This window comes from Hemibagrus wyckioides, linkage group LG17 (assembly GCF_019097595.1).
Source record: "Hemibagrus wyckioides isolate EC202008001 linkage group LG17, SWU_Hwy_1.0, whole genome shotgun sequence".
Classification (NCBI taxonomy): Eukaryota; Metazoa; Chordata; class Actinopteri; order Siluriformes; family Bagridae; genus Hemibagrus; species Hemibagrus wyckioides.
In genome coordinates, this window is record NC_080726.1 from 25288205 (window position 1) to 25315704 (window position 27500).

Sequence of the window (27500 nt, forward strand, 5' to 3'; positions counted from 1 at the left end):
CACCATCTCCCTTTGGCATTTGTTATTTAAATTAGCGGAAGAAAGGTTTAGCATCACGACGGTGCCCAAAAATATCTAACAATACTGAGCAGACGTCATTCATGCTTTTCTGTTTGTGTGTGTGTGTGTGTGTGTGTGTTCTGTTCTCTGTAATATCTGATAGCAGAATATTCTAGTTCTTCACAGTAAATGCTGAAATTTAAATCCAAGTGTTTTTCTCCTTTCAAAACCAAAAGAAATGATTTGAATCAGAACACATTATAACTTCTACAAGTTCCTCCTCCTTCCTGCCCCTCCAGCTTTCCCGTCACACTCTATCTCCATTAATTCTTTCTCTCTCTTCGGCTGCCAAACTCGCACTAATCCCTCGATTCCTGAAGATTTTCTGCTGTCTGAAATCTGGCAACATCTGCTTTATAATCTGCTGCAGCAAACTCTCAATGGATTAGACAGAACCGAGACCTCCAATCTTCTCTAAATGCTCACCATCCCCCCCCCCCAACACACACACACACGCACACACACACACACACACACACACAATCTGTACACCAGACAGGTTTGGCAAAGAAAATGCCAACAGTTACTGAAAACTTCAGTCATGAGTTATTTTTAAAAAGTTGCAGAATAAAAAAAACAAAAACCTGAAAAAAGTGAACCGGAAAAATTTTCATCCATCCATCCATTCATACATCTACCCATCATCCATCCGTCCATCCGTCCATCCATCCACCCATCATCCATCACAGCATGTGTGTGTGTTGTGTGTGTGTTGTGAATGTGCCGGACGCTGGTTAAATAGCGTGTTTTGGATATCGCACTACCTCGGCAGTACCAGTGAAACCATGGCAACCAGGATGCTAAAAGCACGCCCACAAAAAGACAGTTCTCTCAGAGCTTTGAGGGTTTTAGCGTTTTGTCATGGTGCTTATGAAAACTATTCTTCTGTTGTGTTCTACATAGAAGCTTTAAGGGTTTTAAGATTTATTTGTATTTTCTAGATACACAGATGTGTTGTTCCCACTGTAATGATATCACATAGTCATGCTGAAATATTCAGAGAGACTGGAATCCTACACACTTATTTCATTCATCTGTGGACATTTTGCTCTAACAGCGTTAACACCGTACAGATGTGTTACGACAGACCAAACATTAAAACAGCAGTACACACAGGCTGTGGTATTAGAACCATCGGGCTGGTTTACAGTGTGAGATTATACGGTTATGAGTTAATAAAGTGAATTGGACGGGGATCAGAGATGAAGGTGAGGGATTTGTGGAGGTGATGTTCGGAAGAGACGACTGATCCCTTCAGGCGTGCCATAACTTATGGGTCTGATATTAAAAATGAGGTGTGAACTGTGCTTTAATAATGTCAGGTTAATGAAGTACAAGCCAGGGAAAGAGAGAGAGAGGGAGAGTGAGAGAGAGAGAGAGTTGGGAACAACTGGGGTTTGACTCGTTTTATGCAAATGCTACATTTATTCTTAGAAAAACTCTTTGGAGTGTCTCCATAGCTTAAAAAAACATCAGTAATATTTTACTGCTTGGCTAAAGTGGAATAAAATATGAATGAAGAGAAGGTGTGATAAAGGATCATTTGTTCCTTTCTTTTATAAGTATATTAAAATATATCTTTAGATTCTGACTCGTAGCCTAATGATGTTGGTCTGAAGCTCCACCCCTTTGCACCACCCCTTTGCACCACTCCTATATACTGATCATTTAAGTATCTTTAAAATCACACAATTGTGATTGGAATATGAATGGAATATGTTGGCCCCACCCACACTCCACCCTCGCCCCACCCACACTCCACCCTCACCCCACCCATGACAGTGCCCAGCTCCAACCCCAAATTTATTCTCTCATTCTCATTAAACCTTCTATTTTTATTTATTTTATTTTTTTACATTTATTGTGTCTCTTGAACACACACGTGTTATATATATATATATATATATGTACAGTATATATATATAGGCTGTGGGGTATGCAGTGGACCTCCTCATGGGATGTGAAAACTCATTCCAGTCCCCCCGATACTAAAGGTCGTGCTGTGCTGTGTAATCCTTTAGGATAATGGAGAAGCGAAGAAACGGCTGCGATATGGCCCGACACCTACATGCATTGTGGGTAGAAATGTTTTGTAATGCTTTTGGGGAAAAAACATTAAGCAATAAGTCACAGGAGACTCACAGCAGAACATACAAAGAGGACAAAGAGATGGAGGCGGGATGGAGCGATAGAGGGTCGTAAATTTAGTACATTTCATTAGACTTATTACTGCCACATGCAAAACGTACACACAAACACGACAAAGTGACGCACATTATACACGTGTGTTTACATAACCGCTGGAACAGCAGTGCTGCAGATTAAATTCTATATTAAGACTCTGTGGGCGTTGTCCTCAGCCCTTTATGTTCACTTCAGAGAGAGAGAGAGAGAGAGAGAGAGAGAGAGAGAGAAGGACAGGAGTGCTAAATAACAGGTAGAGTCTAATAATGCAGTGTTAATGAAACTGAAAGCTTCCAGTGGTTCAGAGCTGCAGCTGGAGATTTGAGGAACTCATTTCATGGAGAAAATGGCAGGGTGAGAGAAAAAGTGTGAGATGGACTGAGAAACATGATGAGACAAAAACACCCTGCTGCAATCCATCGTACTGAAGATCCACTCTTTAATATGTGCAACCTCAGGACAAAGGGTTCTTCAAGGGTTCTTTGAGTTCTTGTGTAATTTAGGGTTTTAGCTCACTCTTCATGAGGTACTTCAGGAGGCTTTTTTGGGATAATTAAAGATTCTGGGCTTCTTTAACCTGAACAAAACAAAAAAACACAATCCACGACTAAGAATTCCACAGATTTGTTATATTATTGTGTAATGTATATTATAGGTTCTCCTAAAACCTTCTTTGATACAGAAATTCATCACAGAACATTGAAGTCTTCCTCCATAAGGACAAACTGCATGACGTCAGAGAGCCGTAGTATTAGATTTGACCTTTTTTCCCCCAGAAGTGATTCATGACAGCTGGTGTCATGTTTAATTAGCAAGCTAGCTCTTAAACAAGTGGATCTATAAACGCATCCTATTCAGCCGCTCATGTGATGAAGCGCCTACACACTTCTGAGTCGACACGTGTGGCCTTTTTGTTGGGGGTTTAAATGACAGACTTTCTGAATTTGCCCTGACCCCCAGACCTCGTTAGGTAAAAGTGCACACAATGACATTTACAGCAACGATTTACAGTCATCACCTTAATAGATGATAGCACCGAGCTGCTCAGAGTTCTGCACTGTGATTGGTGGAACAGCAGCTCCGAGTCCTGCAGCTGCAAATCACAGGTCCGTATTAATAATATGCGCCCGCTCTGATACATCAGGGGTTCTATAGAAACAGCTTATTGACAGATGTGGTGAGATATGACATGGTGAAGTTTTCTGCAAGGAGATGACTTATCTGGAAGGAGTCTCCAGTGCCAGCACTTTGGATCAGTCAGAGGTGAATCTTCAGGACAGAGGAGTTTACACGTCTTCCCAGTTTCTCAGTCACATGACAAGCTGCATTTTTTTAGGTGAGGGAATGAGACTATATAGCTGTTATCATGTAAGTGACAGCAGGAATTAACTGTTGTATTAGATAAAGTAACAAGAAATGCATAAAAATTACGATTAATAAATAAAAAATGTTACAGGAAAATAATCAACTTCAGTGTGATAACAGTTACTCCACATCATCACACCACACCGTCTCTCTGTCTCTCTCTCTCTCTCTCTCTCTCTCTCTCTCTCTCTCTCTCTCTTTTTCTCTCTCTCTCTCATCCTCTCTGTCCCTCTCCCTCTGTCCCTCTTGCTCGGTCTCTCTCTTACTGTCTCTTTGTCTCTCTGCCCCCTCTGTCTTTCTTTCTTTCTGTCCCTCTCCCTCTGTCCATTTTGCTCTGTCTCTCTCTTTTTGTCCTTTTGTGTTTCTTCTTTCTTTCTTTCTTTCTTTCTTTCTTTCTTTCTTTCTTTCTTTCTTTCTTTCTTTCTTTCTTTCTTTCTTTCTTTCTGTCTCTTTGTCTCTCTCTCTCTGTCTCTTTGTCTCTCTCTCCCCCAGTTCTCTCTCTTTCTCTCTTTCTTCAAATTCAGGAGCCTAATTAACCAACACCTCAGATAAGAATAGCAATCAAACTGAGTGCTGTGACATTTGAAGGACAGGCATGCAATGAATATTTAACACACACACACACACACACACACACACACACTTACACACACACAAACCTGCCGCCTGAGACATTAGCATCAATTTTCATCTATTCTGTCCGTCATCATTCGTTCTAATTCCTTCCAGCGTGTGTCTAATCCCCTTACTCTCTCACACTCACAATGCTACAATGCAGTTTTCAGCACAGCAAACTTTATATTTTTTATTCTTTTATAACATATTTTATTCTTTTTCATAGGTTTATATGTGACACACTGGTTTTAATGGTGCAGTTCAAATAGAAAGTATTCTTCATCCTGAATGTAATTTCCCTTAGATACCCATAGTATCTCTGTCTGTGCCATAATGATGTCAAACACATCAACACACATGGATTGAGTTGTGTATTTACATTTAATCCTCTACATCACTTCCTACATTTTGTTACAGTCACTAATTTAAATGTGAGGGGGCGGAGCCTATGTTCAAGGTTTATTAAGAAAGAAAATAGTTGTTTATTTGTTCTAGTCCAGTGCTGACTGTGTTTATCTTTCAGCTTCCTAGAAATCCCTAAATCAGTCAGATTTGTCCTTGAGGGATGTGTGTGTGTGTGTTTGTGTGTATCTGTGTGTGTGTCTGTTTGTGTGTGTTTAAGGGTCTCTTTTTAAAAGGTTCTCAGTCAATTCAGCCTCTGTAAATTGAAAGTGGGATCAATGTGGAGGACTGAATGTGCTGTTAGTGTGCGGTTGAGTGGGAGAGAGAGAGAGAGAGAGAGAGTGAGAGAGAGAGAGTAACAGGGATAATAAGCAGCAGTAATGTTTGTTCTCTGTATCTCATCTGACTGCTTTCATTCTTATGTCTTAAATCTTTTTCTTTTTATTTATCAATCCATCCATCTGCCCACTTATCATTTCATCCATCCATCCATCCATTAATCCATCCATTAAATCATCCATCCATCCATCCATCCATCCATCCATCCATCCATCCATCCATCCATCCATCCATTTGCATATTCATCTATCAACCCTATTTTTAAAGTTTTAATTGATTGAATTTATCCGTCCATTCATACTCTACATCTAGCTACCTCTAATATTTATAATTACATTTACATAAATACATTATCACCACACCTGCACCTGTCTATCTGTCACTTCGGTGTCTCTCTCTCTCTCTCTCTCTTTATCTCTCTCTTTATCTCTTTCTCTCTCTCTCTCTCTCTCTCTCTCTCTCTCTCTCTCTCTCATTTGTACTCAGTCTCACAGGTGTTTTAATGTCTCTTATTTAACGACTCGTTACACCAACGATCGAATGTCTGAACCTCCACTCTAATCATCAGACTCATTACACAAACATATTTAATGATGATTAGAGCCAAAGAGCAGGGGTCAAAGTTGATTGATTGACCTCCAAGGCACCGCATAACAAAGCTAGACATAGCTAAGTATGAACATATATAAATGAAAATGTGTGTGTGTGTGTGTGCGTGTGTGTGTCTGTGTGTGTCTGTGTGTGTTTATCATGTTTACAGTGGAATGAGCTCATCGTCGAGATTCATGAGAGGCTTCACTATCTCACTTTTGTTTTTTGTTTGTTCAATTTTAAGCTTTAACCAATCTTATGACTTATTCTCTTGTGTCTTTTCCCAGGATGCATTGCTGCAGCTGGCATCTATTGTTGATGCCAGCAGTCTCCGGGCGGCCATTAAAGACACACTGGAGGCTGTGCTGCCAAAAGTGGTATGTACAGTAACACACACACACACACACACACACACACAGAGTATGTGAATTAGATAATAGTACACAGAGCAATAGATAGATAGATAGATAGATAGATAGATAGATAGATAGATAGATAGATAGATAGATAGATAGATAGTATCCAGAAATATGAAGTAAGCAGTTTGTTTCATCATTTGTCTGATGATTTGTACTCAATTCAGCTCTTGTTTTTTATATACCATAACATATCAGACATGTTTATAAATCAGACTCACTTGAGAATCAATCAGATATTTGTGAATTACTTTCAGATGAGTTCATGAATCAGACTGGATTTGTACATACAACTTCAGAAAAACAAGAAGTTATTCTTATATAATGATTAAAATGCACAGAACAGTAGAGTGAGTCCTGCAGGCAACCGAGTATGGAATAACTAAATCCTGATTTACTCAGATCAGGGTATGAGTATGATGTGATTATATGAAAGTGATGTGATTATATGAAAGTGATGTGATTATATGAGTATGATGTGATTATATGAGTATGATGTGATTATATGAAAGTGATGTGATTATATGAGTATGATGTGATTATATGAAAGTGATGTGATTATATGAGTATGATGTGATTATATGAGTATGATGTGATTATATGAGTATGATGTGATTATATGAAAGTGATGTGATTATATGAGTATGATGTGATTATATGAAAGTGATGTGATTATATGAGTATGATGTGATTATATGAAAGTGATGTGATTATATGAGTATGATGTGATTATATGAGTATGATGTGATTATATGAGTATGATGTGATTATATGAAAGTGATGTGATTATATGAGTATGATGTGATTATATGAGTATGATGTGATTATATGAGTATGATGTGATTATATGAAAGTGATGTGATTATATGAGTATGATGTGATTATATGAGTATGATGTGATTATATGAGTATGATGTGATTATATGAGTATGATGTGATTATATGAAAGTGATGTGATTATATGAAAGTGATGTGATTATATGAGTATGATGTGATTATATGAGTATGATGTGATTATATGAGTATGATGTGATTATATGAAAGTGATGTGATTATATGAAAGTGATTAGTGAGGAGGGTTTTAAGGGCACTAGGCTTTAGCATGTAGTACACTGTGATGTGGATTGTATCTGACAGTGGGGCTTACACTAAATCCACACACCTGAGAGTGAAAAATCAACAGAATTACAGCAATTACTATAGAAAAATGATACAAACAAACCTATTTCTGAATAAATGATATTTCATTAGACCAAATATCAAATATCTGTTATTAATAATACATTCTGTATTCAGTCTCAAAGCTTTTTTTCATCAGGGACCTTTCCAGTGTATAAACTATTCCACAGACCCCCATAAATATCACAGTATATTTACTATTTATTAAAATCACTTAAACTAATACATTATTGATTTGATGGTAACAGCTCATTCACAGGGACCTTTGCAAAATCGTGTGTAATTGATAATATAGTATATATATATATATATAATGTATGTTCATATATATATATATATATATATATGAATCAGATTCAGAGTTGTTTATGAATCAGATTCAGAGTTGTTTGTGAATCAGATCCAGAGTTGTTTATGAATCAGGATCAGATTGAGCAGTCACAGACTCATTAATGAATCAGATGCAGATTGATTCATGAATTTGTGGTGGAGTTTTTCATGAGACACAAAAACCATGTACACTATATTGCCAAAAATATTCGCTCACCCATCCAAATAATCAGAATCAGGTGTTCCAATCACTTCCATGGCCACAGGTGTATAAAATCAAGCACCTAGGCATGCAGACTGTTTTTACAAACATTTGTGAAAGAATGGGTCGCTCTCAGGAGCTCAGTGAATTCCAGCGTGGAACTGTGATAGGATGCCACCTGTGCAACAAATCCAGTCGTGAAATTTCCTCGCTCCTAAATATTCCACAGTCAACTGTCAGCTGTATTATAAGAACGTGGAAGTGTTTGGGAACAACAGCAACTCAGCCACGAAGTGGTAGGCCACGTAAACTGACGGAGCGGGGTCAGCGGATGCTGAGGCGCATAGTGCGAAGAGGTCGCCAACTTTCTGCAGAGTCAATCGCTACAGACCTCCAAACTTCATGTGGCCTTCAGATTAGCTCAAGAACAGTGTGCAGAGAGCTTCATGGAATGGGGTTCCATGGCCGAGCAGCTGCATCCCATCTGGCAATCTGATGGACGAGTCTGGGTTTGGCGGTTGCCAGGAGAACGGTACTTGTCTGACTGCATTGTGCCAAGTGTAAAGTTTGGTGGAGGGGGGATTATGGTGTGGGGTTGTTTTTCAGGAGCTGGGCTTGGCCCCTTAGTTCCAGTGAAAGGAACTCTGAATGCTTCAGCATACCAAGACATTTTGGACAATTCCATGCTCCCAACTTTGTGGGAACAGTTTGGAGCTGGCCCCTTCCTCTTCCAACATGACTGTGCACCAGTGACCAAAGCAAGGTCCATAAAGACATGGATGACAGAGTCTGGTGTGGATGAACTTGACTGGCCTGCACAGAGTCCTGACCTCAACCCGATAGAACACCTTTGGGATGAATTAGAGCAGAGACTGAGAGCCAGGCCTTCTCGTCCAACATCAGTGTGTGACCTCACAAATGCGCTTCTGGAAGAATGGTCAAAAATTCCCATAAGCACACTCCTAAACCTTGTGGACAGCCTTCCCAGAAGAGTTGAAGCTGTTATAGCTGCAAAGGGTGGACCGACGTCATATTGAACCCTATGGATTAGGAATGGGATGTCACTTAAGTTCATATGTGAGTCAAGGCAGGTGAGCGAATACTTTTGGCAATATAGTGTATAATCGCTGATACACTACATTGGCAAAAGTTTTCCAATCCAAATCATTGAGTTCAGGTGTTGTTTTTCAGGGGTTGGGCTTGGCCCCTTAGTTCCAGTGAAAGGAACTCTTAATGCTTCATACCAAGTTATTTTGGACAATTTCATGCTCACAACTTTGTGGGAACAGTTTGGGGATGACCTCTTCCTGTTCCAATATGACTGCACATCAGTGACCAAAGCAAGGTCCATAAAGTTTACACTTCTTTGCAGTTTCTCAGTCACATGACAAGCACAGATTTTTTTATTAGCCACAAGAGAGAGAAAAAAGAGAGACAGGGCATGATGCACTAATCCAGTGTTATTGTATTGACCTCATGTGATGCCTTTGTGAATTAAAATGTGCGTTTTTATGCCCCCAAACACACACACACACTTCTCCTTGACATTTGGTTAAATTAAAATGGGCAAGGCAAGCTGCTCTGTGCTTTATGCTGAAATCAGTAACACACACACACACACACACACACACACACACTGACAGCTGCATGCTGGTGCAGTGTGTTAGTGCGAGAACAGTTCGCCTGGTACCTAATTGGGGTTGCGCTGTTCTGTCGCCGTGGCGATTAACTGAGCCTATGGCGTGATGAGAGTGCTTTGCATTTGATTAACCTCACACACACACACACACACACATACACATACACACACACACAAACAGACTTATTGAGAGCAGGTTCCTGTTCACCAATCTAGTGAGTTTCCTTCTGAAAAGCTAATAATCATGATGAAAATGATAGAGGGATTAAAGGAGAAATGAAAGGAGGTGTGGCCTGTATGTGTGTGTGTGTGTGTGCATTGAACACAAAAGGATTCTTAGCTAATAAAAAGGGTTCTACTGAGGAACCCTGAAGATAGATGACTTTATTAATCCCAGAGGGAATTTTGGAAGAGGTTTCTTGCAGAAATGTGATGGTCTTTGATTTATTAGAAGTTAAGTGTGGTCAGTGAGCGGGTCAGTGTTACAGTGAATGTGTAGGTTTTTACTGATGAGTTTATGGATGTTTTTGTACGAATTGTAGCATTGTGTGTCTGTGTGTTCGTGCATGTGTGTGTATGTGAGATGTGTGTGTGTGTGTAGAATTATGTATCTGTGTGCTTAGAAATATGTGTATGTGTGGTTGTGTGTAGAGGATTTGAATCTGTCTGTTAAGAAATGTGTGTGTGTGTGGATGGGTGTAGAGGTGTGTATCTGTGTTGAAAAATGTGTGTGTTTGTGTATGTGTGGGTGTAGAGGTGTGTATCTGTGTGTTGAGAAATGTGTGTGTGTGTGTGTGTGTAGAAGTGTGTGTGTGTGTAGAAGTGTGTGTGTGTGTGTGTGTGTAGAATTATGTATCTGTGTGCTTAGAAATATGTGTATGTGTGGTTGTGTGTAGCGGATTTGAATCTGTCTGTTAAGAAATGTGTGTGTGTGTGTGGATGGGTGTAGAGGTGTGTATCTGTGTGTTGAGAAATGTGTGTGTGGGTGTAGAGGTGTGTATCTGTGTTGAAAAATGTGTGTTTGTTTATGTGTGGGTGTAGAGGTGTGTATCTGTGTGTTGAGAAATGTGTGTGTGTGTGTGTAGAAGTGTGTGTGTGTGTGTGTATGTAGAAGTGTATGTGTGTGTGTGTAGAAGTGTGTGTGTGTGTATGTAGAAGTGTGTGTGTGTGTATGTAGAAGTGTGTGTGTGTGTGTGTGTGTAGAAGTGTGTGTGTGTGTATGTAGAAGTGTATGTGTGTGTAGAAGTGTGTGTGTGTGTATGTAGAAGTGTGTGTGTGTGTGTGTGTAGAAGTGTGTGTGTGTGTGTGTGTGTATGTAGAAGTGTGTGTGTGTGTATGTAGAAGTGTGTGTGTGTATGTAGAAGTGTGTGTGTGTGTGTAGAAGTGTGTGTGTGTATGTAGAAGTGTGTGTGTGTGTGTGTAGAAGTGTGTGTGTGTGTGTGTATGTAGAAGTGTGTGTGTGTGTGTGTGTAGAAGTGTATGTGTGTGTGTGTAGAAGTGTGTGTGTGTGTATGTAGAAGTGTGTGTGTGTGTATGTAGAAGTGTGTGTGTGTATGTAGAAGTGTGTGTGTGTGTAGAAGTGTGTGTGTGTGTGTATGTAGAAGTGTGTGTGTGTGTGTAGAAGTGTGTGTGTGTGTGTATGTAGAAGTGTGTGTGTGTGTATGTAGAAGTGTGTGTGTGTGTGTATGTAGAAGTGTGTGTGTGTGTGTATTTAGAAGTGTGTGTGTGTGTATATGTAGAAGTGTGTGTGTGTGTATGTAGAAGTGTGTGTGTGTGTATGTAGAAGTGTGTGTGTGTGTGTATGTAGAAGTGTGTGTGTGTGTGTGAGTAAAAGAAGGTAAACCTTAAGCCTGAGGGATTTCAAAAAACTTTCAATCTTGCTGAGTTTTCAGTCTGCGGCTGGTGAAGATGTTCCTCAGGTTATAAATAGGACACATGAGGGAGCAGAATCTCTCATCATTCAGACCAGAAACCTCCTGCTTTAGTTCTGCTCCAGCTAACAGACTTCATCACTTGTCTCCTCCAGATCAGTTAGTGCTGATGTGAGGAACCTGATGAGCTCACCACACCTAGCACTGTGGATGAACTGAGTAGTGTATCAGCTGTCTGTCACACTGGAGATGATGAGAGACCAGAGCTATACACCTTTTATCCAGAACACTCACGTTTATCTCATTTATACAACTGAGCAAATGAGGATTAGGTGTGTTATGTTTGTCATAGAGAGATGGTTTGTCACAGGTGTGTGTGTGTGTCCTCAGGAGAGCGTGTTTGTGTATCTGCTGGAGGCCGAGTCTCAGATGCGATGTGAAGATCCACCTCATGACCTTCATGCAGAAGGCAAGCTCAGGTAAGTGGGTGGGGAAAAGGGTGGGGAAAATAAATTTTGTGTGCGTGTGTATGTGTGTGTGTGTGTGTGTGTGTGTGTATGTTTGTGTGTGTGTGTGTGTGTGTGTGTATGTTTGTGTGTGTGCGTGCATGTGTGTATGTTTGTGTGTGTGCGTGTGTGTTTGTGTGTGTGTGAGTGTGTATGTTTGTGTGTGTGTGTGTGTGTGTATGTTTGTGTGTGTGTGTGAGTGTGTATGTTTGTGTGTCTGTGTGTGTGTGTGTATGTTTGTGTGTGTGTGTGTGAGTGTGTTTGTGTGTGTGTGTGTGTGTGAGTGTGTTTGTGTGTGTGTAGTGAGTATACATTGTCATAATCTAGGAGCTTCATTAAACCTGTGACGGCTCTATCTCACTAAAACACAAAGCACTGACAGATTCTTGACATTATCAGTAAACATAAAACCTTTTGGGCATGGTGTAAAGGGTGGACTGACACTCACACCCACACACACACACACACACACACCCACACACACACACACACACACACACACCCATACACACACACCCACACACACGCGCACACACACACACACACACACACACACACAATATCCTGCTATTCCCATCATTTAGTCCTTTTATTTATGGCTTTAATTTCCTCCCCTTTCATCTTCTCTTGTAGAAGAAAGGTGTGTGTGTGTGTCTGTCTGTGTGCATCTGTGTGTGTGTGTGTGTGTGCATCTGTGTGTGTGTCTGTGTGCGTCTGTGTGTGTGTGTGTCTGTGTCCATCTGTGTGTGTGCCTCTGTCTGTGTGTGTGTGTGTGTGTGCATCTGTGTGTGTGTCTGTGTGCGTCTGTGTGTGTGTGCATCTGTGTGTGTGTGTGTTTGTCTGTGTGCATCTGTGTGTGCGTGTGTGTTTGTGTCTGTGTGCATCTGTGTGTGTGTGTCTGTGTCCGTCTGTGTGTGTCTATGTGCGTCTGTGTGTGTGTGCATCTGTGTGTGTCTGTGTGCGTCTGTGTGTGTGTGCATCTGTGTGTGTGTGTCTGTCTGTGTGCATCTGTGTGTGTGTGTGCGTGTTTGTTTGTGTCTGTGTGCGTCTTTGTGTGTGTGTGTGTGTGTGTCTGTGTGCGTCTGTGTGTGTGTGCATCTGTATGTGTGTGTCTGTCTGTGTGCATTCGTGTGTGTGGGTGTGTGCTTGTGTCTGTGTGCGTCTGTGTGTGTGTTTGTGTGCATCTGTGTGTGTGTCTGTGTGCGTTTGTGTGTGTGTGTGTGTCTGTCTGTGTGCATTTGTGTGTGTGTGTGTGTGTTTGTGTCTGTGTGCGTCTGTGTGTGTGTGTGCCTCTGTCTGTGTGTGTGTGCATCTGTGTGCGTCTGTGTGTGCGTGTATGTGTCTGTGTGCGTCTGTGTGTGTGTATCTGTGTGCTTCTGTGTGTGTGTGTGTTTGTGTCTGTGTGCTTCTGTGTGTGTGTCTGTGTCCGTCTGTGTGTGTGTGTGTGCCTCTGTCTGTGTGTGTGTGTCTGTGTGCATCTGTGTGTGTGTCTGTGTGTGCGTGTGTTTGTGTCTGTGTGCGTCTGTGTGTGTGTGTGTGTTTGTGTCTGTGTGTGTGTATCTGTGTGCTTCTGTGTGTGTGTGTTTGTGTCTGTGTGCTTCTGTGTGTGTGTCTGTGTCCCTCTGTGTGTGTGTGTGTGTGTGCCTCTGTCTGTGTGTGTGTGTCTGTGTGCGTCTGTGTGTGTGCATCTGTGTGTGTGTGTGTGTGTGCGTGTGTGTTTGTGTCTGTGTGCGTCTGTGTGTGTGTGTGTCTGTCTTTGTGCATCTGTGTGTGTGTGTGTGTGTCTGTCTGTGTGTGTGTGCCTCTGTCTGTGTGTGTGTCTGTGTGTGTCTGTGTGTGTATCTGTGTGCTTCTGTGTGTGTGTGTGTGTGTTTGTGTCTGTGTGCTTCTGTGTGTGTGTCTGTGTCTGTCTGTGTGTGTGTGTGTGTGTGTGTGCCTCTGTCTGTGTGTGTCTGTGTGCATCTGTGTGTGTCTGTGTGCATCTGTGTGTGTGCATCTGTGTGTGTGTGTGTCTGTCTGTGTCCATCTGTGTGTGTGTGTGTGTGCGTGTGTGTTTGTGTCTGTGTGCGTCTGTGTGTGTGTGTCTGTCTTTGTGCATCTGTGTGTGTGTCTGTGTCTGTCTGTGTGTGTGTGTGTGCCTCTGTCTGTGTGTGTGTGTGTGTCTGTGTGCATCTGTGTGTGTCTGTGTGCGTCTGTGTGTGTGCATGTGTGCGTGAGTGTGTGTGCGTCTGTGTGTGTCTGTGTGCGTGTGTGTGTGTGTATCTGTGTGTGTGTGTCTGTGTGCGTGTGTGTGTGTCTGTCTGTGTGTGTGCGTGTGTGTGTGTCTGTCTGTGCGTGTGTGTGTCTGTGTGCGTCTGTGTGTGTGTGTGCGTCTGTGCGTCTCTGTGTGTGTGTGTGTGTGTGCGTCTGTGTGTGTGTGTGTGTGTGTGCGTGTGCGTGTGTGTGTGCGTCTGTGTGTGTGCATGTGTGTGTGTGCGTCTGTGTGTGTGTGTGTGTGCGTGTGTGTGTGCGTCTGTGTGTGTGTGTGTGTGTGTGCGTGTGTGTGTGTGTGTGTGTGTGTTGAAATGTTTCTGCACACATCTAGAGCTCTAGTCTAGAATTTCTGGATCTGTTGTGGTTCTGTGGCTTTATGCTTTGTACATTATTGTGTAGAATTTCAGTTCTAGAATTTTCAGTCATGAGATTTCTGACATTTTGGTCCTCTGGGATCGTGTGTAATTCAGTTGATTAGTGGAAATGAAAGCAGTACAGGAATGTTCAACTCTATGTAATGTGACCCACAATTTCTAGTCGTCTGGAATTCTATTCTGTATGAATCTGTTGTTGTTATAGAATTTCTTTTTCAGCGATGGTCTATTGAGATTTTTGGATTAAAAGCTCTTAATCTTAATACAGAAGCCTGGCAGTTAGTGACTGTCGCAGTTTGTTTTGCAGTTATAGATATTTCGCTTCAATCCAAAATCCTCAGAGACTATTTTCTGGCTTTTCTTTTTTTTTTTTTTACAGCCATCATTCTTTACAATAAATCTATAAAAGTGCACTATAAATGATTTGAAGCTGTTTGGATGATAACGGGAGGATTTCTCAGTTTAGGGATGGTTTTTTGATGTACAGGTTTCGACTGAATTGAACAGGTTTCACGTTGTAAAATCATTTTCTGCTAATGAGGTGAGACGGTAGTGTGACTGCTGCAGATACAGAAACATGCTAACAGACAGGAAAGATCTCCTTCTCTCCTCGAGCTGTGAGGAATCAGTGTGTGCTTCTCCATCAGCTGATTTCCAGATCACACTGATGACGTAAACAGAAGGTTCTTTAATCACAGGTCTATTGTTAAAGGATCTTAATTGCATAATCTGACATGGAGGCACGTTATCACACAGTCTGATCGAATTTCCTGTGCAGGATCTTGTTCAGTGTGACGAGGAATCATCTTCAAACATGGCACACGATCCCACGGTCTTTCAATTGAACAGTCTTGGTTTTAAACGAAATCTCAGTGAATTTATAAACACCGGGCGCAGTCAATAGCTAGTTTGGGGAAAATGCTGAAATAAGGACAGTTTTTGAAGTTCTGGACTGTACAGTAGGTCAGTAAGAGAAACCCTGCTTTACGTGTGGCTCTGATTGACACAAAGGAGACAAGTCAGACAGATGAGATCTAAAGTGTCGGACTCACAGCTCTCTTTGTGTTCAAATGTCAGACACAAAAAGACAGATATCGTCTTCCTGCTCTGTTGTTTTCACAGTAAAAGCAGATCAGATATCTGATGTAACTGATGTCAGACACCGTTTTCATTTCTCTGACACTTCAACACTAACAGCCCCTCTCTCTCTCTCTCTCTCTCTCTCTGTGGCTTTGTTTGATCTCTAAAACAGAAATCTTATTTTCCATTAAATCTCCTCTGATAGTCTGTCACAGTAGATCACACAGGGCAGTGTGTATTTCTAACTGCAGCATGTTGTTCAGAGCAGAGGCACAGAGATCCTGCTCCAGTTTCTCACCACAGATGATTATATTTGAATAGTCAGGATTAGCTTGCTATAATCACCAACACCTTTCGTTAGTTTTATAGAACTAGTAGTGTACGCTCTTCATGTGTACGTAGTGTAGATACATGACTTATTACCTTCAAGAAAGAGAATAAAGAGATGATGGTGAGGGAAGACTGTTTATAGCTGCTATAACAAGTGACAAATGTAAGTAGAAAAGGGATAAAAAGGATGGCAGTGTTTCATTTAATTGCTCCGGTGTAAGAAGAATAAAACACTTGGACATGTTTTAGGAACTTCATGCTGATCTTGTTTCGTTCCTTTCATGTGTAATAGAGGTGTGTGTGCAATTATACAATTACCTGTGTGTGTGTGTGTGTGTGTGTGTGTGTGTGTGGTTCCTCACTTCAGCAGAACTGAAAGCATAATCGATAGTGAAACACACAGACACACACTGCCTTATTCTGATTAATCACATTCCAAAACCTCTTGATGGGATTCTCACAGGAACGTCTACATCCCAGTTCCCAGTGCTCACTGAGTAAAGACGTCGCCACTGCTGATTTATTAAAACAGACGGGATTGATTAAGTGTCTGGACTCAGTAATGAGCAGTGAGCAGTAATGAAGCTAGAGGTCTCTCTCTCTCTCACACACACACACACACACACACACACACAAGAGTTATCTTAATAGCGCTTTATAATTGATCTCTGCATTACTGCAGCTCAGTAGCGGCTAATATAAGACTAATTTTACTAATAATTTATCACAAACTCTCACATTTTTTGCTCATTATTAATAATAAAGACACACACACACACACACACACACACACATCAGTGATATTCACATCTCTTTGATGCACATTAATGACAGCGGTTCTTTGTCTCTCATTTAAAAAGCTAGTCTGCTTTAAACAAAAATCAAAGCTCTTTTCATTACAAAAAAAATTCTAAAAGCCACCATGTTTCAAGCGGAAAGTAAGCGCTCGTCAAATTGAGTCATCTTTCAAGTCATCCTGTCTATACACACACACACACACAAACACACACACATATACACACAAACACACACACATATACACACAAACACACACACATATAGTTCACACGAGTGCTATAAGAGGCTCAGTGGGGATCAAAGCTCGACTGTGAAGGATTACTCCTCCTCATGTGTGTCAGAAACCTGAAACCTGAGTACCTGCACTCAGACTCTCTTCCTCCACTTATTCTCCCTCTCATTCATCTCTCTATCTCTCTCTGTCTCTCTCCCTCTCCATAATCCATCTTTCTTCCTCACATCCCCCCCCACCCCCTGGCCCAATAGCTCTAATCTCTTTGTCAGTAAACATCTCCAGTCCACTTGGCCTTTCTTAATTCCACTGTAATTATTCATTCCATCAAACTGACACTACTGGAAAAACAGGAATTCCTAATTCTGTGGAAAATTTAGAGCTTCTAATTTCACGCTCCCTTCCGGGGCTTGTACTGTTATCAGGAGTCTGAAGCTGTTATCAGGATTATTTTTATTTACTCAAGGCTTTACTTTAGTTACTGTTAAGTGTTAGTTAAGTTAAGTGAGTTAGAGTCATGGGAACATGTAGAATAATATACGATGTGGAAACAGGATTTTATTCCAGCTCAGCTTACTGTTTTGTGTCATTTGCTTGCAGATAGTGTTTAAATAGAATTTGATAGAATTGCTTGGTTTTCAGTAATGTTAAATAATTCATTCATTCATTCATTGTCTCCCGCTTATCCGTAGCCGGGTCGCAGGGGCAGCAGTCTAAGCAGGGATGCCCAGACTTCCTTCTCCCTAGCCACTTCCTCCAGCTCTTCCGGGGGAATTTCAAGGCGTTCCCAGGTCAGCCGAGAGACATAGTTCCTCCAGCGTGTCCTGGGTCTTCCCCGGGGTCTCTTCCCGGTTGGGCATGCCCGGAACACCTCCCCTGGGAGACGTCCAGGAGGCATCCGAAACAGATGCCCAAGCCACCTCAACTGGCCCCTTTCGATGTGGAGGAGCAGCAGCTCTACTCCGAGCTCCTCCCGGGTGACAGAGCTCCTTACCCTATGTCTAAGGGAATGCCCCGCCACCTTGCGAAGAAACCCAAAGCTCATGACCATAAGTAAGAGTAGGAACGTAGATTGACTGGTAAATCGAGAGCTTCGCCTTTTGTCTCAGATCCTTCTTCACCACAACAGACCAGTATTGGACCGCATTGCTGCTGCCGCTGCACCAATCCGTCTGTCAATCTCACGCTCCATCCTTCCCTCACTTGTAAACAAAACCCCGAGATACTTAAACTCCTCCACTTGAGGAAGGAACACCCCTCCAACCTGGAGGGGACAAACCACCTTTTTCCGGTCGAGAACCATGGCCACGGATTTGGAGGTGCTGATCCTCATCCCAGCCACTTTGCACTCGGCTGCGAACTGCCCCAGCGCACGCTGCAAGTCCTGGCTCGAAGGAGCCAACAGGACAACGTCATCTGCAAAAAGCAGAGATGAAATCCTATGGTCCCCAAACCGGACTCCCTCCACCACCTGGCTGCGCCTAGAAATTCTGTCCATAAAAATAATGAACAGAACCGGTGACAAAGGACAGCCCTGCTGGAGTCCAACATGCACTGGGAACAGATCTGAATTACAGCCGACAAAGCGAACCAAGCTCCTGCTCTGGTCATACAGAGACCGAACAGCCCTTAACAGAGGGCCACGGACCCCATACTCCCAGAGCACCTTCCACAGGATGCCACGAGGGACACGGTCAAATGCCTTCTCCAAGTCCACAAAACACATGTGGACTGGTTGGGCAAACTCCCATGAACCCTCAAGCACCCTGTGAAGAGTATAGAGCTGGTCCAGTGTCCCACGACTAGGACGAAACCAGCACTGTTCCTCCTGAATCCGTGGTTCGACTAAAGGTCGGACTCTCCTCTCCAGTACCCTGGAATAGACTTTCCCTGGGAGGCTGAGGAGTGTGATCCCCCTATAGTTGGAACACACCCTCCGATCCCCCTTCTTAAAAAGAGATCGCCCAGTCCAGAGGCACTGTCCCTGACTGCCACGCTATGTTGCAGAGACGTGTCAGCCAAGACAGCCCCACAACATCCAGAGACTTAAGGTACTCAGGGCGAATCTCATCCACTCCCAGAGCCTTGCCACCAAGGAGCTGCTGGACTACCTCAGTGACTTCAGCTTGGGTAATGGATGAATCTACCTCTGAGTCCTCAGCCTCTGCTTCCTCTACAGAAGGTGTGTCAGTAGGATTGAGGAGATCCTCGAAGTATTCCTTCCAGGAAAGGAATGTTAAATAATAAAAAAGGAAATAAATGAATTATTAATTTGCATTTTTTGTTTGTCCAGTTTTATTACATACTTATTTAGAGAAATGTTATCATGTTAACAAAGTTAATAGTGCCTCTAAATGTATCATTTACTTATTTATTTATTTGTTTGTTTATTTGTTAGTTAGTTAGTTAGTTTGTTTATTTATTTGTTTATTTGTTTGAATCAGAGAAAGCAATGAATTGCTAACATTAGTGATCTGAAATAAAATGAGGTATTTGTGTCAGGACTTGCTTTATTTATAATAATAATTTTTTTTTTAATATTAGTAATGATATTAGTATTAAATCCATTTACACACACACACACACACACACACACACACACACATCACATTCACACTTACACACTGATGAAATCTGTTTCATTGTAAAGACAAATCACTGATAACAAATGCCTGTTATTGTCGTCTCTGTCCACACGAACACCATCACTTTGCCAGTCGCTTTATCTGATAGCGACAACCGGATAAAGCTACGACACTCGCGCGCTCTGTTTTTCCTTCTTTTCTTGTCCAGAGCACTCACCTATCTTCATTTGGGGTGATTCTGTTTTAAAACCTCTGATCCACCACTAAATGGACAAATATGAGGAAAAAAAGAAAAGAGCACTCAAAGTTTTCAGAAGTCCGTTTAGCACATCGAAACTCTTTCCCCTTTCAGACGGATTAATCATAAAAATCTAAATTAAAATGATTCCTGCTATGACGTGCGGCTAATTGTCTTCTCTTGCAGCAGCACTGGCCGTCTTCATAGAGACGGTGAACTGGTTTCCTTGGAAACCTGCGAAAGGCGGAAGCTAAAAATAAAAAGCCCTTTTTCACACAAATCATTGGTTCTGTCACACTCCAAAGAACAGGTATGACATTTGGTCTGCTCGTGATTCTGCTGCTCCTCGTTTCCTTTTCACAGGTGATGTCTGAACACCAGAACAGATTCATTTTCTTCCTCCTTGTTCTTTTCTGGGACTTTTTCAGCAATCGCCATTAAAGGCAACGACCTGAGATCAAAGTCACAACAGCTCAAACTCCAAGTTTGAAGCTCAGAGTCTCACCTTGCTCCCTTGTTATAATATAGTGCGCTGTTTAGAGTTCTGTCTTATTCCTTGGATTGAGGAACACTACTTTCCACTGTATAGTGATCAAAGCGTACTGTTTATTTATACTTTACAATGCGTTCATATTTAAAAAGAACAATTTGTTCAGTTTGCTGTTGTGCTAGAGTAATGATCATGTTACCATGGAAACGCCCAACACTTCCTTAGAAACTCTCAGTGAATTAGCAAATTCTAACAGTTCCAGATGTTTTCATTAGCACACGGAGGTCCATTCGTCTTCTTAATCCGTTCTTAATGCTGTTATCATAAAGTTTACAAGTTTGAAGTTTTGTGAGAGAAATTTGTTCATTCATAAAATATTTCTGGAAGCAGTTACACAAGAAGTTTGGTTGGTTAGTTGGGAAAAACGTTTTTACTCCGTTAATGCCTACTTTTTAACTCTTTTATCTCTCTGTGAACATTGCCTTTTATGGATGTTTGTGGGCGGGGCTAAATGGAAACCAGCTGTGTCACACATGCACAAAAAGTACAAAAAAATCCATGAAAGCTTCGAAGAATCTGGTGCCAACTTTTACTTTACAGACAGCTCAAAAAGTAATAAACAAAACCCGTTGTCTTTTCTTGTTACTCTCAAACCGCAAGCACTGAAACTCTGAGGTTCGGGAAAATAAAATGAGGCGTTTGTTTTGGCTCTCTGGTCTGGATTTATTTCAAACCATATCAGTCCATTAGTATATAAAACTCATTCAAATGCACACAGTAATCAGAACACCTGGACAGCTGCTGAAGTCCATTCCTTTGTCCTTTGTAATGACAAATCTCTGATAACAAACGCCTTTTATTACCGTCGCTGTTCACGCTAACAACATCATTTGACCGGTTGCTTTATCTGATTAGTGAGCGTGCGCTGGACTGGACAAGGCTGGGATGGATGCATGGATGCCGTCGCTCTGTTTTTAGCTCTTTTCTTCCTGTGCAGGTGTTTTGAGTTTCCTGTCATTTATCAGAGATGGAGAGATAAAGAGCAGCAAAGGGAGGCTTTAATCAGTCCATTAGCATGAAAAAAACAGCATTAGCATGGCTCAAACAAGAGGGCTTTAAAATCCTGAAATTGTGTGTGTGTGTGTGCGTGTGTGATAAATGCTAATCACTCTCATTATTTATTAAAAAAATAAGTGATATTTCTCTCCTCCTTACTCTATCTTCCCTGTCTCTTTTTTTGCAGCGCTTGTGTTTTGACCTTGAGCTAATCGCAGTTCCATGTAGTAAATAGAGGGATTTTTTTTAAAGACACCATTTCTTGTTATCAGAAATGTGCGGAAATGGAGTGATAGAGAGATATGTGCAAAAGCAGAAGAAGAAAAGACAAGACTCCAGATTGAGAACCAGGTTCTTAATACTCTGGTGCCAATGTGTGTGATAGAGAGAGAGATGGAGAGAGAGAGAGAGAGACGGAGAGAGAGAGAGAGAGACACTTAGCAGACAGTGAATGAGGGTTAGTAAGAAGTCAGAGGACAAATACTAAAGCCTTGTGGCATACCTGAACTTTCAGACTGTGTGTGTGTGTGTGTGTGTGTGTGTGTGTGTTTGGCAATAGTTACTCACACAGTGCATATTGAGTTGTCATGGGAACATTGCAGAACTTCATTTTAACTGTGCGTGGGTTAGTGAGCCATCATTAGCATGCTCTTGCACTCTTTCTCTCTATTATACACACACACAAACACACACACACACACACACACACACACATATACAGGCTTGTTTTTGTGATCAGATGTCTAACAGGTGAACTAACACCTTGTAAAAAAAATCCTCTTAAAGAATCTCTAGAGTTTGCTGTATCATTCCCATCTACCTCAGCCAATTTATTTTATACATCCTACAGGGTGTGTGTGTGTGTGTGTGTGTGTGTGTGAAAGGTGTGAAATGGCTCTTATTAACCATATTCCTGTAATTTTCACTCTTTAACAATGTTCTGTTCCATTATCTTTCTGAAGGTTTTTGGAAATATAACTGAAGAATCAGATCTGACAAACCAACAGATCTCATCTGGACTGCTTTTATTACCCATATTCTAGCTAAAAGCGTTCTCAGAAATGAAGAGAAGATAAAAAAAATTATACTAATATGCCACCTAAATCAATATGCTACCATTTTATATAAAACTGTACACTTAATGGCTGTGTTAAGTCGATCTCAGGTGTGTGTAACAGCAAGGTTTTTTGGAACTACTTCTGATTTGCTCGAGCTGCTGACCAAATTACACTGCTAAACAAATCAGATAAATTCTAATCGTTAACCGTTATTTCTCAGTTCTTCAGATCTATGAGTATGACTCCAAAACAGTCACTTAAAAAAATAAAATGAATGTTCTGGTCAATGACCCAGAGCCTTAACCACCCATATAGTATGAATGGTATGGTATGAATGGAATGGATATGAATATAGAATGTTATATAATGTGCATGTACTGTAGTGGAGTTGCAATTGTGCAAAAGTCCAGCTGTGGAAGTGGGAGTCCAGTGCAGGTCCAGGCTCTAGGTGTTGTCCTGCTTGAGGGCCTAAATGGAAGGAAGAAGAAGATTTCTCTCTGTGTTCACCTTCAAGAAGCTGAAGCACTTCCCTGAACACAACAGAGAAAAGAGTCTGTTATTTTGATGAAGTCTGTCATTGCGATTGTGATGAGGTCATTTGCTATCCTCCTGACCTCAGTCCAGCACCGCTTGCTGTAGATGGACTCCAGGTCAGCTCGGCTGATTGCACCACCTTCCGGAGAGCTCATCTGTCCCAAACCAGGCCTTCAGGATGCTCTCCATAGTGCAGGTGTAGAAATTCCTCAGCACCAGAAAGGATGCTACAGAAGGAAACTAGAAGAGAGGAGAGCAGAAGTCATATCTCATATCTCAGCTGTGGAAGTTGGGGTCAGAGCACAGGGTCAGCCATGATACAGCACTCCTAGAGCAGAGAGAGTTAAGGACCTTGATCATGGGTCCAGCAGTGGCAGCTTAGCAGTGCTGAGGCTCAAACCCTGACCTAACAATTAACAACCCAGAGCCTTAACCGTTCACTGCCCCGTCATCTAGAGTCATAGATTAAACATGGTGGCTCGAGAAGCCCTGGCAGGGACTAAGAACGATTCATGAAAAATCTGAATCTTTCACTTTTCTTTAGGATTCACTCCCATGCTCAGTAAAATTCACTGCCTTACTCAAAAATGTACGATATAAGAACGTTGTTAATATGATTATTAGTGTCATTTCTGTCCGCTTTCAGTAATTAATGTAACATTAATTATTTATACATGAAAAATCTAGCTTGTAGATAATTGTTAGCTCGTGTGTGAACTTGACAAATTACTTCAGATTCAGAGCTAACTAACTAACTAACTAACTAATTGTTACTAAGCCACAACATACAGTATATTATATTATATTATATTAATTAATTATAAATATATAAATCATATATAAATATATATATAAAAAAAAGATTGTTCTCACATTGGTTATACAGATGTTTTTTCTCCAAATCCTATTCAGTTAGTTAGTTAGTGTCAGTTATCCACCATGTTAGATAATTCCCTCAGGTGTGCAGTGGACTGAACTCTGGGAAGAAGTAGGAATTATTTAATGATATGAGTTTGCATTTTTTTGAGTATATTATTCTTGACTTTTTTGACACATGGGATTTTAGTGTTCACAGATACCTCTCTCTTCCTCTCCCTGTCTCTCTCTCTCTCTCTCTCTCCCTCTCTCTCTCTGTCTGTCTGTCTGTCTGTCCCTCAGGGAGGTGTTGGTGCAGAAGAAGAGAGCGGTGTGTGTCGGTCTGCCATCCACAGAGCTGCAGGAGAAGCAGAGGACAAGCCTGGCAGCACCTCTCCCACCTGAGAAGCGAGGTGTGTGTGTGTGTGTGTGTGCATTTGCATTCACTCATGAAAGGGTGAGAACAAGAGGGCATAATTACAGCCAGTGGTCTAAAAGTGTACACCACTTTAGCTGTTAGAGTGAGAGTGATTGGGTGCTTAGTGGAGAGAGAAAGAGGGAGAGAGAGAGAGGGAGGGAGAGAGAGAGAAAGGAATAGAGACAGAAAGAGATAAAATTGAAGAGATTTAGATGGAGAGAAAGAGAGAGAGATGGGAACAGAATGTGTTCAGGCTGTGAAGTTTTCATCTCTCAACTTTAACATTAACCTCTCCCTCGCTCTTTCTTTCCCTGTTTCTGGTTGCCATGGTGAACACCTACACTCAGCACCATGTTCTGATCTCTCTATTTTTACCGCAGTAACAGTGGAACTCACCATCAATCCACCATCAACAGCCTCGGTGTACGTGTTTTGCTGTGGAAGTAGTAAAGGGACATCCCATCATTTTGTATTTAATGTGTACGTCACTGTGCTGTTCTGTGCAGCGACCATGTGATTTAGATAAAGCTGTGAGGACCGAACAGACTTGAATGATTCTAGTAATACAGATGTTATTTAGTTCGATCAGAAGTTAGCAACTAAAATCCCAGCATGGGTCTCAAGATAAACAAAAATTTCTGCTATGTTGAGGTTTGTCTCATGATGTCACTATCATTTGCTAATTGTAAAAAAACATATGTGAATCACTACACCTGTTAGTTCATGCTCTTTTATTAACACTAGTTTCCAATAATCACACAAAAGACAGAATAAAACTTTGACGTAAATAGAGCTACACACATCGGCTGAGATCTGAACTGGTTGACAAGACTGAGAGCCGAGAGAGCTTTGTGTGAGAGGAGAAGAGGAGAGTACTCTCTCTCTCTCTCTCTCTCCTGTCAATCACATCGACACTAGCCATTCCTGGCCCTGTGTGAGCTCCTGTATGCAGAGGAGGGCAGATGCTGCTTTCCTCAGTGTGTGTGCCGTCATCCTGTGACGCAGCTTGAGCAGCAGGTCAAAAAGATACACTTGTCCTGATAGTCTAAATTGGAAGGGATGGAGAGGATCCAATTTTTTAAAAATCTTAATTAGAAGACATAATAATATGAATTAAGATCTAACTATCTCGCCATTAGTTATTACAGCTAACAATTTAGGGGACACATTAAGGCAACACTTGATCCTGTCTGATTACTCAACCATACGCCACCATTAAACAGGAAAAAGGATCACTAAAGCATTATAAAGAATGATATGAATGCTGTTGTTGTTGCTCTTTCGGCTGCTCCCTGCTCAGGGTCAGCACTGCAGATCATCTGGTCCACATATTTGATTTGGCACAGATTTTACGCAGGATGCCCTTCCTGATGCAGCCCATCCGGGCTTGGGACCAGTACTGAGAGTTAAGCCCTCAGTGGCTGGGTTAGCTCCCTGCACAGGAACCGAACCCGGGCCACATCAATGAGAGCACTGGATCCTGCCAATGGACCACCAGGAGGCTCGTTATAACGAAATACATAAATATTTAGTGACATCAGGCCTTAGACGTTTGAGTGACCGGGCTTTTTGTCTGTTCTCAGTGCATTGAAATTATTTCTGTTAGTGGCGTATAAGACAATAAACACACACACACACACATTGCAAATGTATTACAATGATCAAGTATATGAGTGTTTAGTCTTATATATTCTATATACTGTGTATGTCATCTCTATGTAGTTGTGATCCTTCCACTGGTGGATGAGGATGAAGACAAGGTCATGTCTCTTGTTTTGGTGAGTTTGCTTTCTATCACACACAAACACACACACACACGCACACACACTCAATTAGAAGATGCATTTCTGGAGATGATTTAGTGAGCACTCCACTCCAAACCCTGTGATTTAATACATCATCGTTCCTCCCCACAGTGCAGAGGAGTTTCGCCCGCACACTAAAAATGAAAAGTACGACTCCAGCGAATCTGATTAGGGAAATGGAAGTAAATGGGTTCCATAAAAGTTAGAAGCTTCAAAATTCAAAATGCTTTCCAAATGGAATGTCTGCAAATTGTAAATTGTGTGTATACTCCCAAGACAGCAGAGTGAGTTTCCTGAAGAACAGTAAAGAGTTTGAGGAGCATGCTCACTTTGTTTATATAAAATCAAAAGTGGTTTTACATTTTTACCTTCATCTGCACTGAAACTTTTCAATTTTTACCAAAAGTAGTTTTGTAACATTTAGTAGCTTTTCTTGTACAATATATCTGATATCAGAGTGTCACTGCATGGTTTCTCAGTAATATCTTCATTTTTAGTTCAACTTTTTAATGCTTGTCCAAAGTCAAACACCAGTTACAGTAATTCATCATCAGTGTTATAATTCCTGCTCGGTACGGGTCATTTTTCAGCCCATTTAAGTCCCTCGTTCTGTCAAAGCTCATTAAATTGTATTCATTTACCACTGTGTAATGTTTTAATGAGGGAACGTGTAGCTCATAAAACCTTTTCCATAAAGTGCTCAGAACGTGAGGCGTCATTAATGTTTACGCACGTCTGAGTTTATGAGCTAATTTATGTCCCAAACGTTTCATCATGAAGAGGCAAGGTCATCATTTAGGTTTATAGGACTATACTTCCAGCTAAGAGACTTTAAATAAAGAGCCACATTTTATTCATTAGTTCATTCAGATGAAGGGAAATGAAGAACTTAACCATGGATGAAGATATCCCACAGGATTCCTCCAAAAAATTCCTCCGTGTGTTTGTGTTTTCCCTCAAAATTAGCCACACACCTGCTCCAGCTCATGGTGATCACCAGGATTGCGTTAACTGTGTAAATCTAGCTAATTAGGATGTTTAGGATGTGTAAAATAATGAGGGTTAGGGTTGGAAATAATCCTGAAACTCGCTCTGGCTCTCAGTCTTTCAGAGCAGGTGGAGGGTCTGTGAGGCGTGACACTTTTTAATTGTTGTAATGTTTATCATTATTGCATTAGAATGCTACCACAGCACTTCGCTTTAGCACAACCCATCTGAGGAAGATAATACACAAGCACACTGTCAGTGAAAACTGGGCAAGTTTTCTAAAATTCCTTACAAAGATCAGGTTTAGCAACTAACTTGACTGAGATATCACAGCAGACATTAACATACTCATGAGCAATGATTTGGTTCTGTATGTTGACGTACACTATATTGCCAAAAGTTTTGGGACACCCCTCCAATTTTAATTCAATTCAGTTTATTTGTATAGCGCTTTTAACAATGGACATTGTCTCAAAGCAGCTTTACAGAAGTATGAGCAAGCCTGAAGCGATGGTGGCAATGAAAAACTCCCTGAGAAGATTTGAGGAAGAAACCTTGAGAGGAACCAGGCTCAGAAGGAAAATTTTGAATTTATTTGTTCCAATCACTTCATTGGCCACAGGTGTATAAAATCCAGCACCTAGGCATGCACACTGCTTCTACAAACATTTATGAAAGAATGGGTCGCTCTCAGGAGCTCAGTGAATT

At 41.3% G+C, this 27500-nt stretch overlaps 1 protein-coding gene across 8 annotated transcripts in view; it reads left to right on the top strand.

The window, feature by feature from the left end:
* The window catches only part of LOC131367872 (cGMP-dependent 3',5'-cyclic phosphodiesterase), a 221786-nt gene that overhangs the window by 115473 nt on the left and 78813 nt on the right, over window positions 1–27500 (top strand). For 7 of the 8 annotated variants that reach the window (XM_058413487.1, XM_058413479.1, XM_058413485.1 and 4 more), the window contains 4 exons: window positions 5844–5933; window positions 11584–11672; window positions 23886–23995; window positions 25723–25778. In XM_058413487.1, the coding sequence (XP_058269470.1) occupies window positions 5844–5933; window positions 11584–11672; window positions 23886–23995; window positions 25723–25778 (345 nt within the window). Of the gene's footprint in view, window positions 1–1949; window positions 3581–5843; window positions 5934–11583; window positions 11673–23885; window positions 23996–25722; window positions 25779–27500 lie in introns of those variants that run through there. The other variant, XM_058413486.1, reaches the window with a different exon arrangement.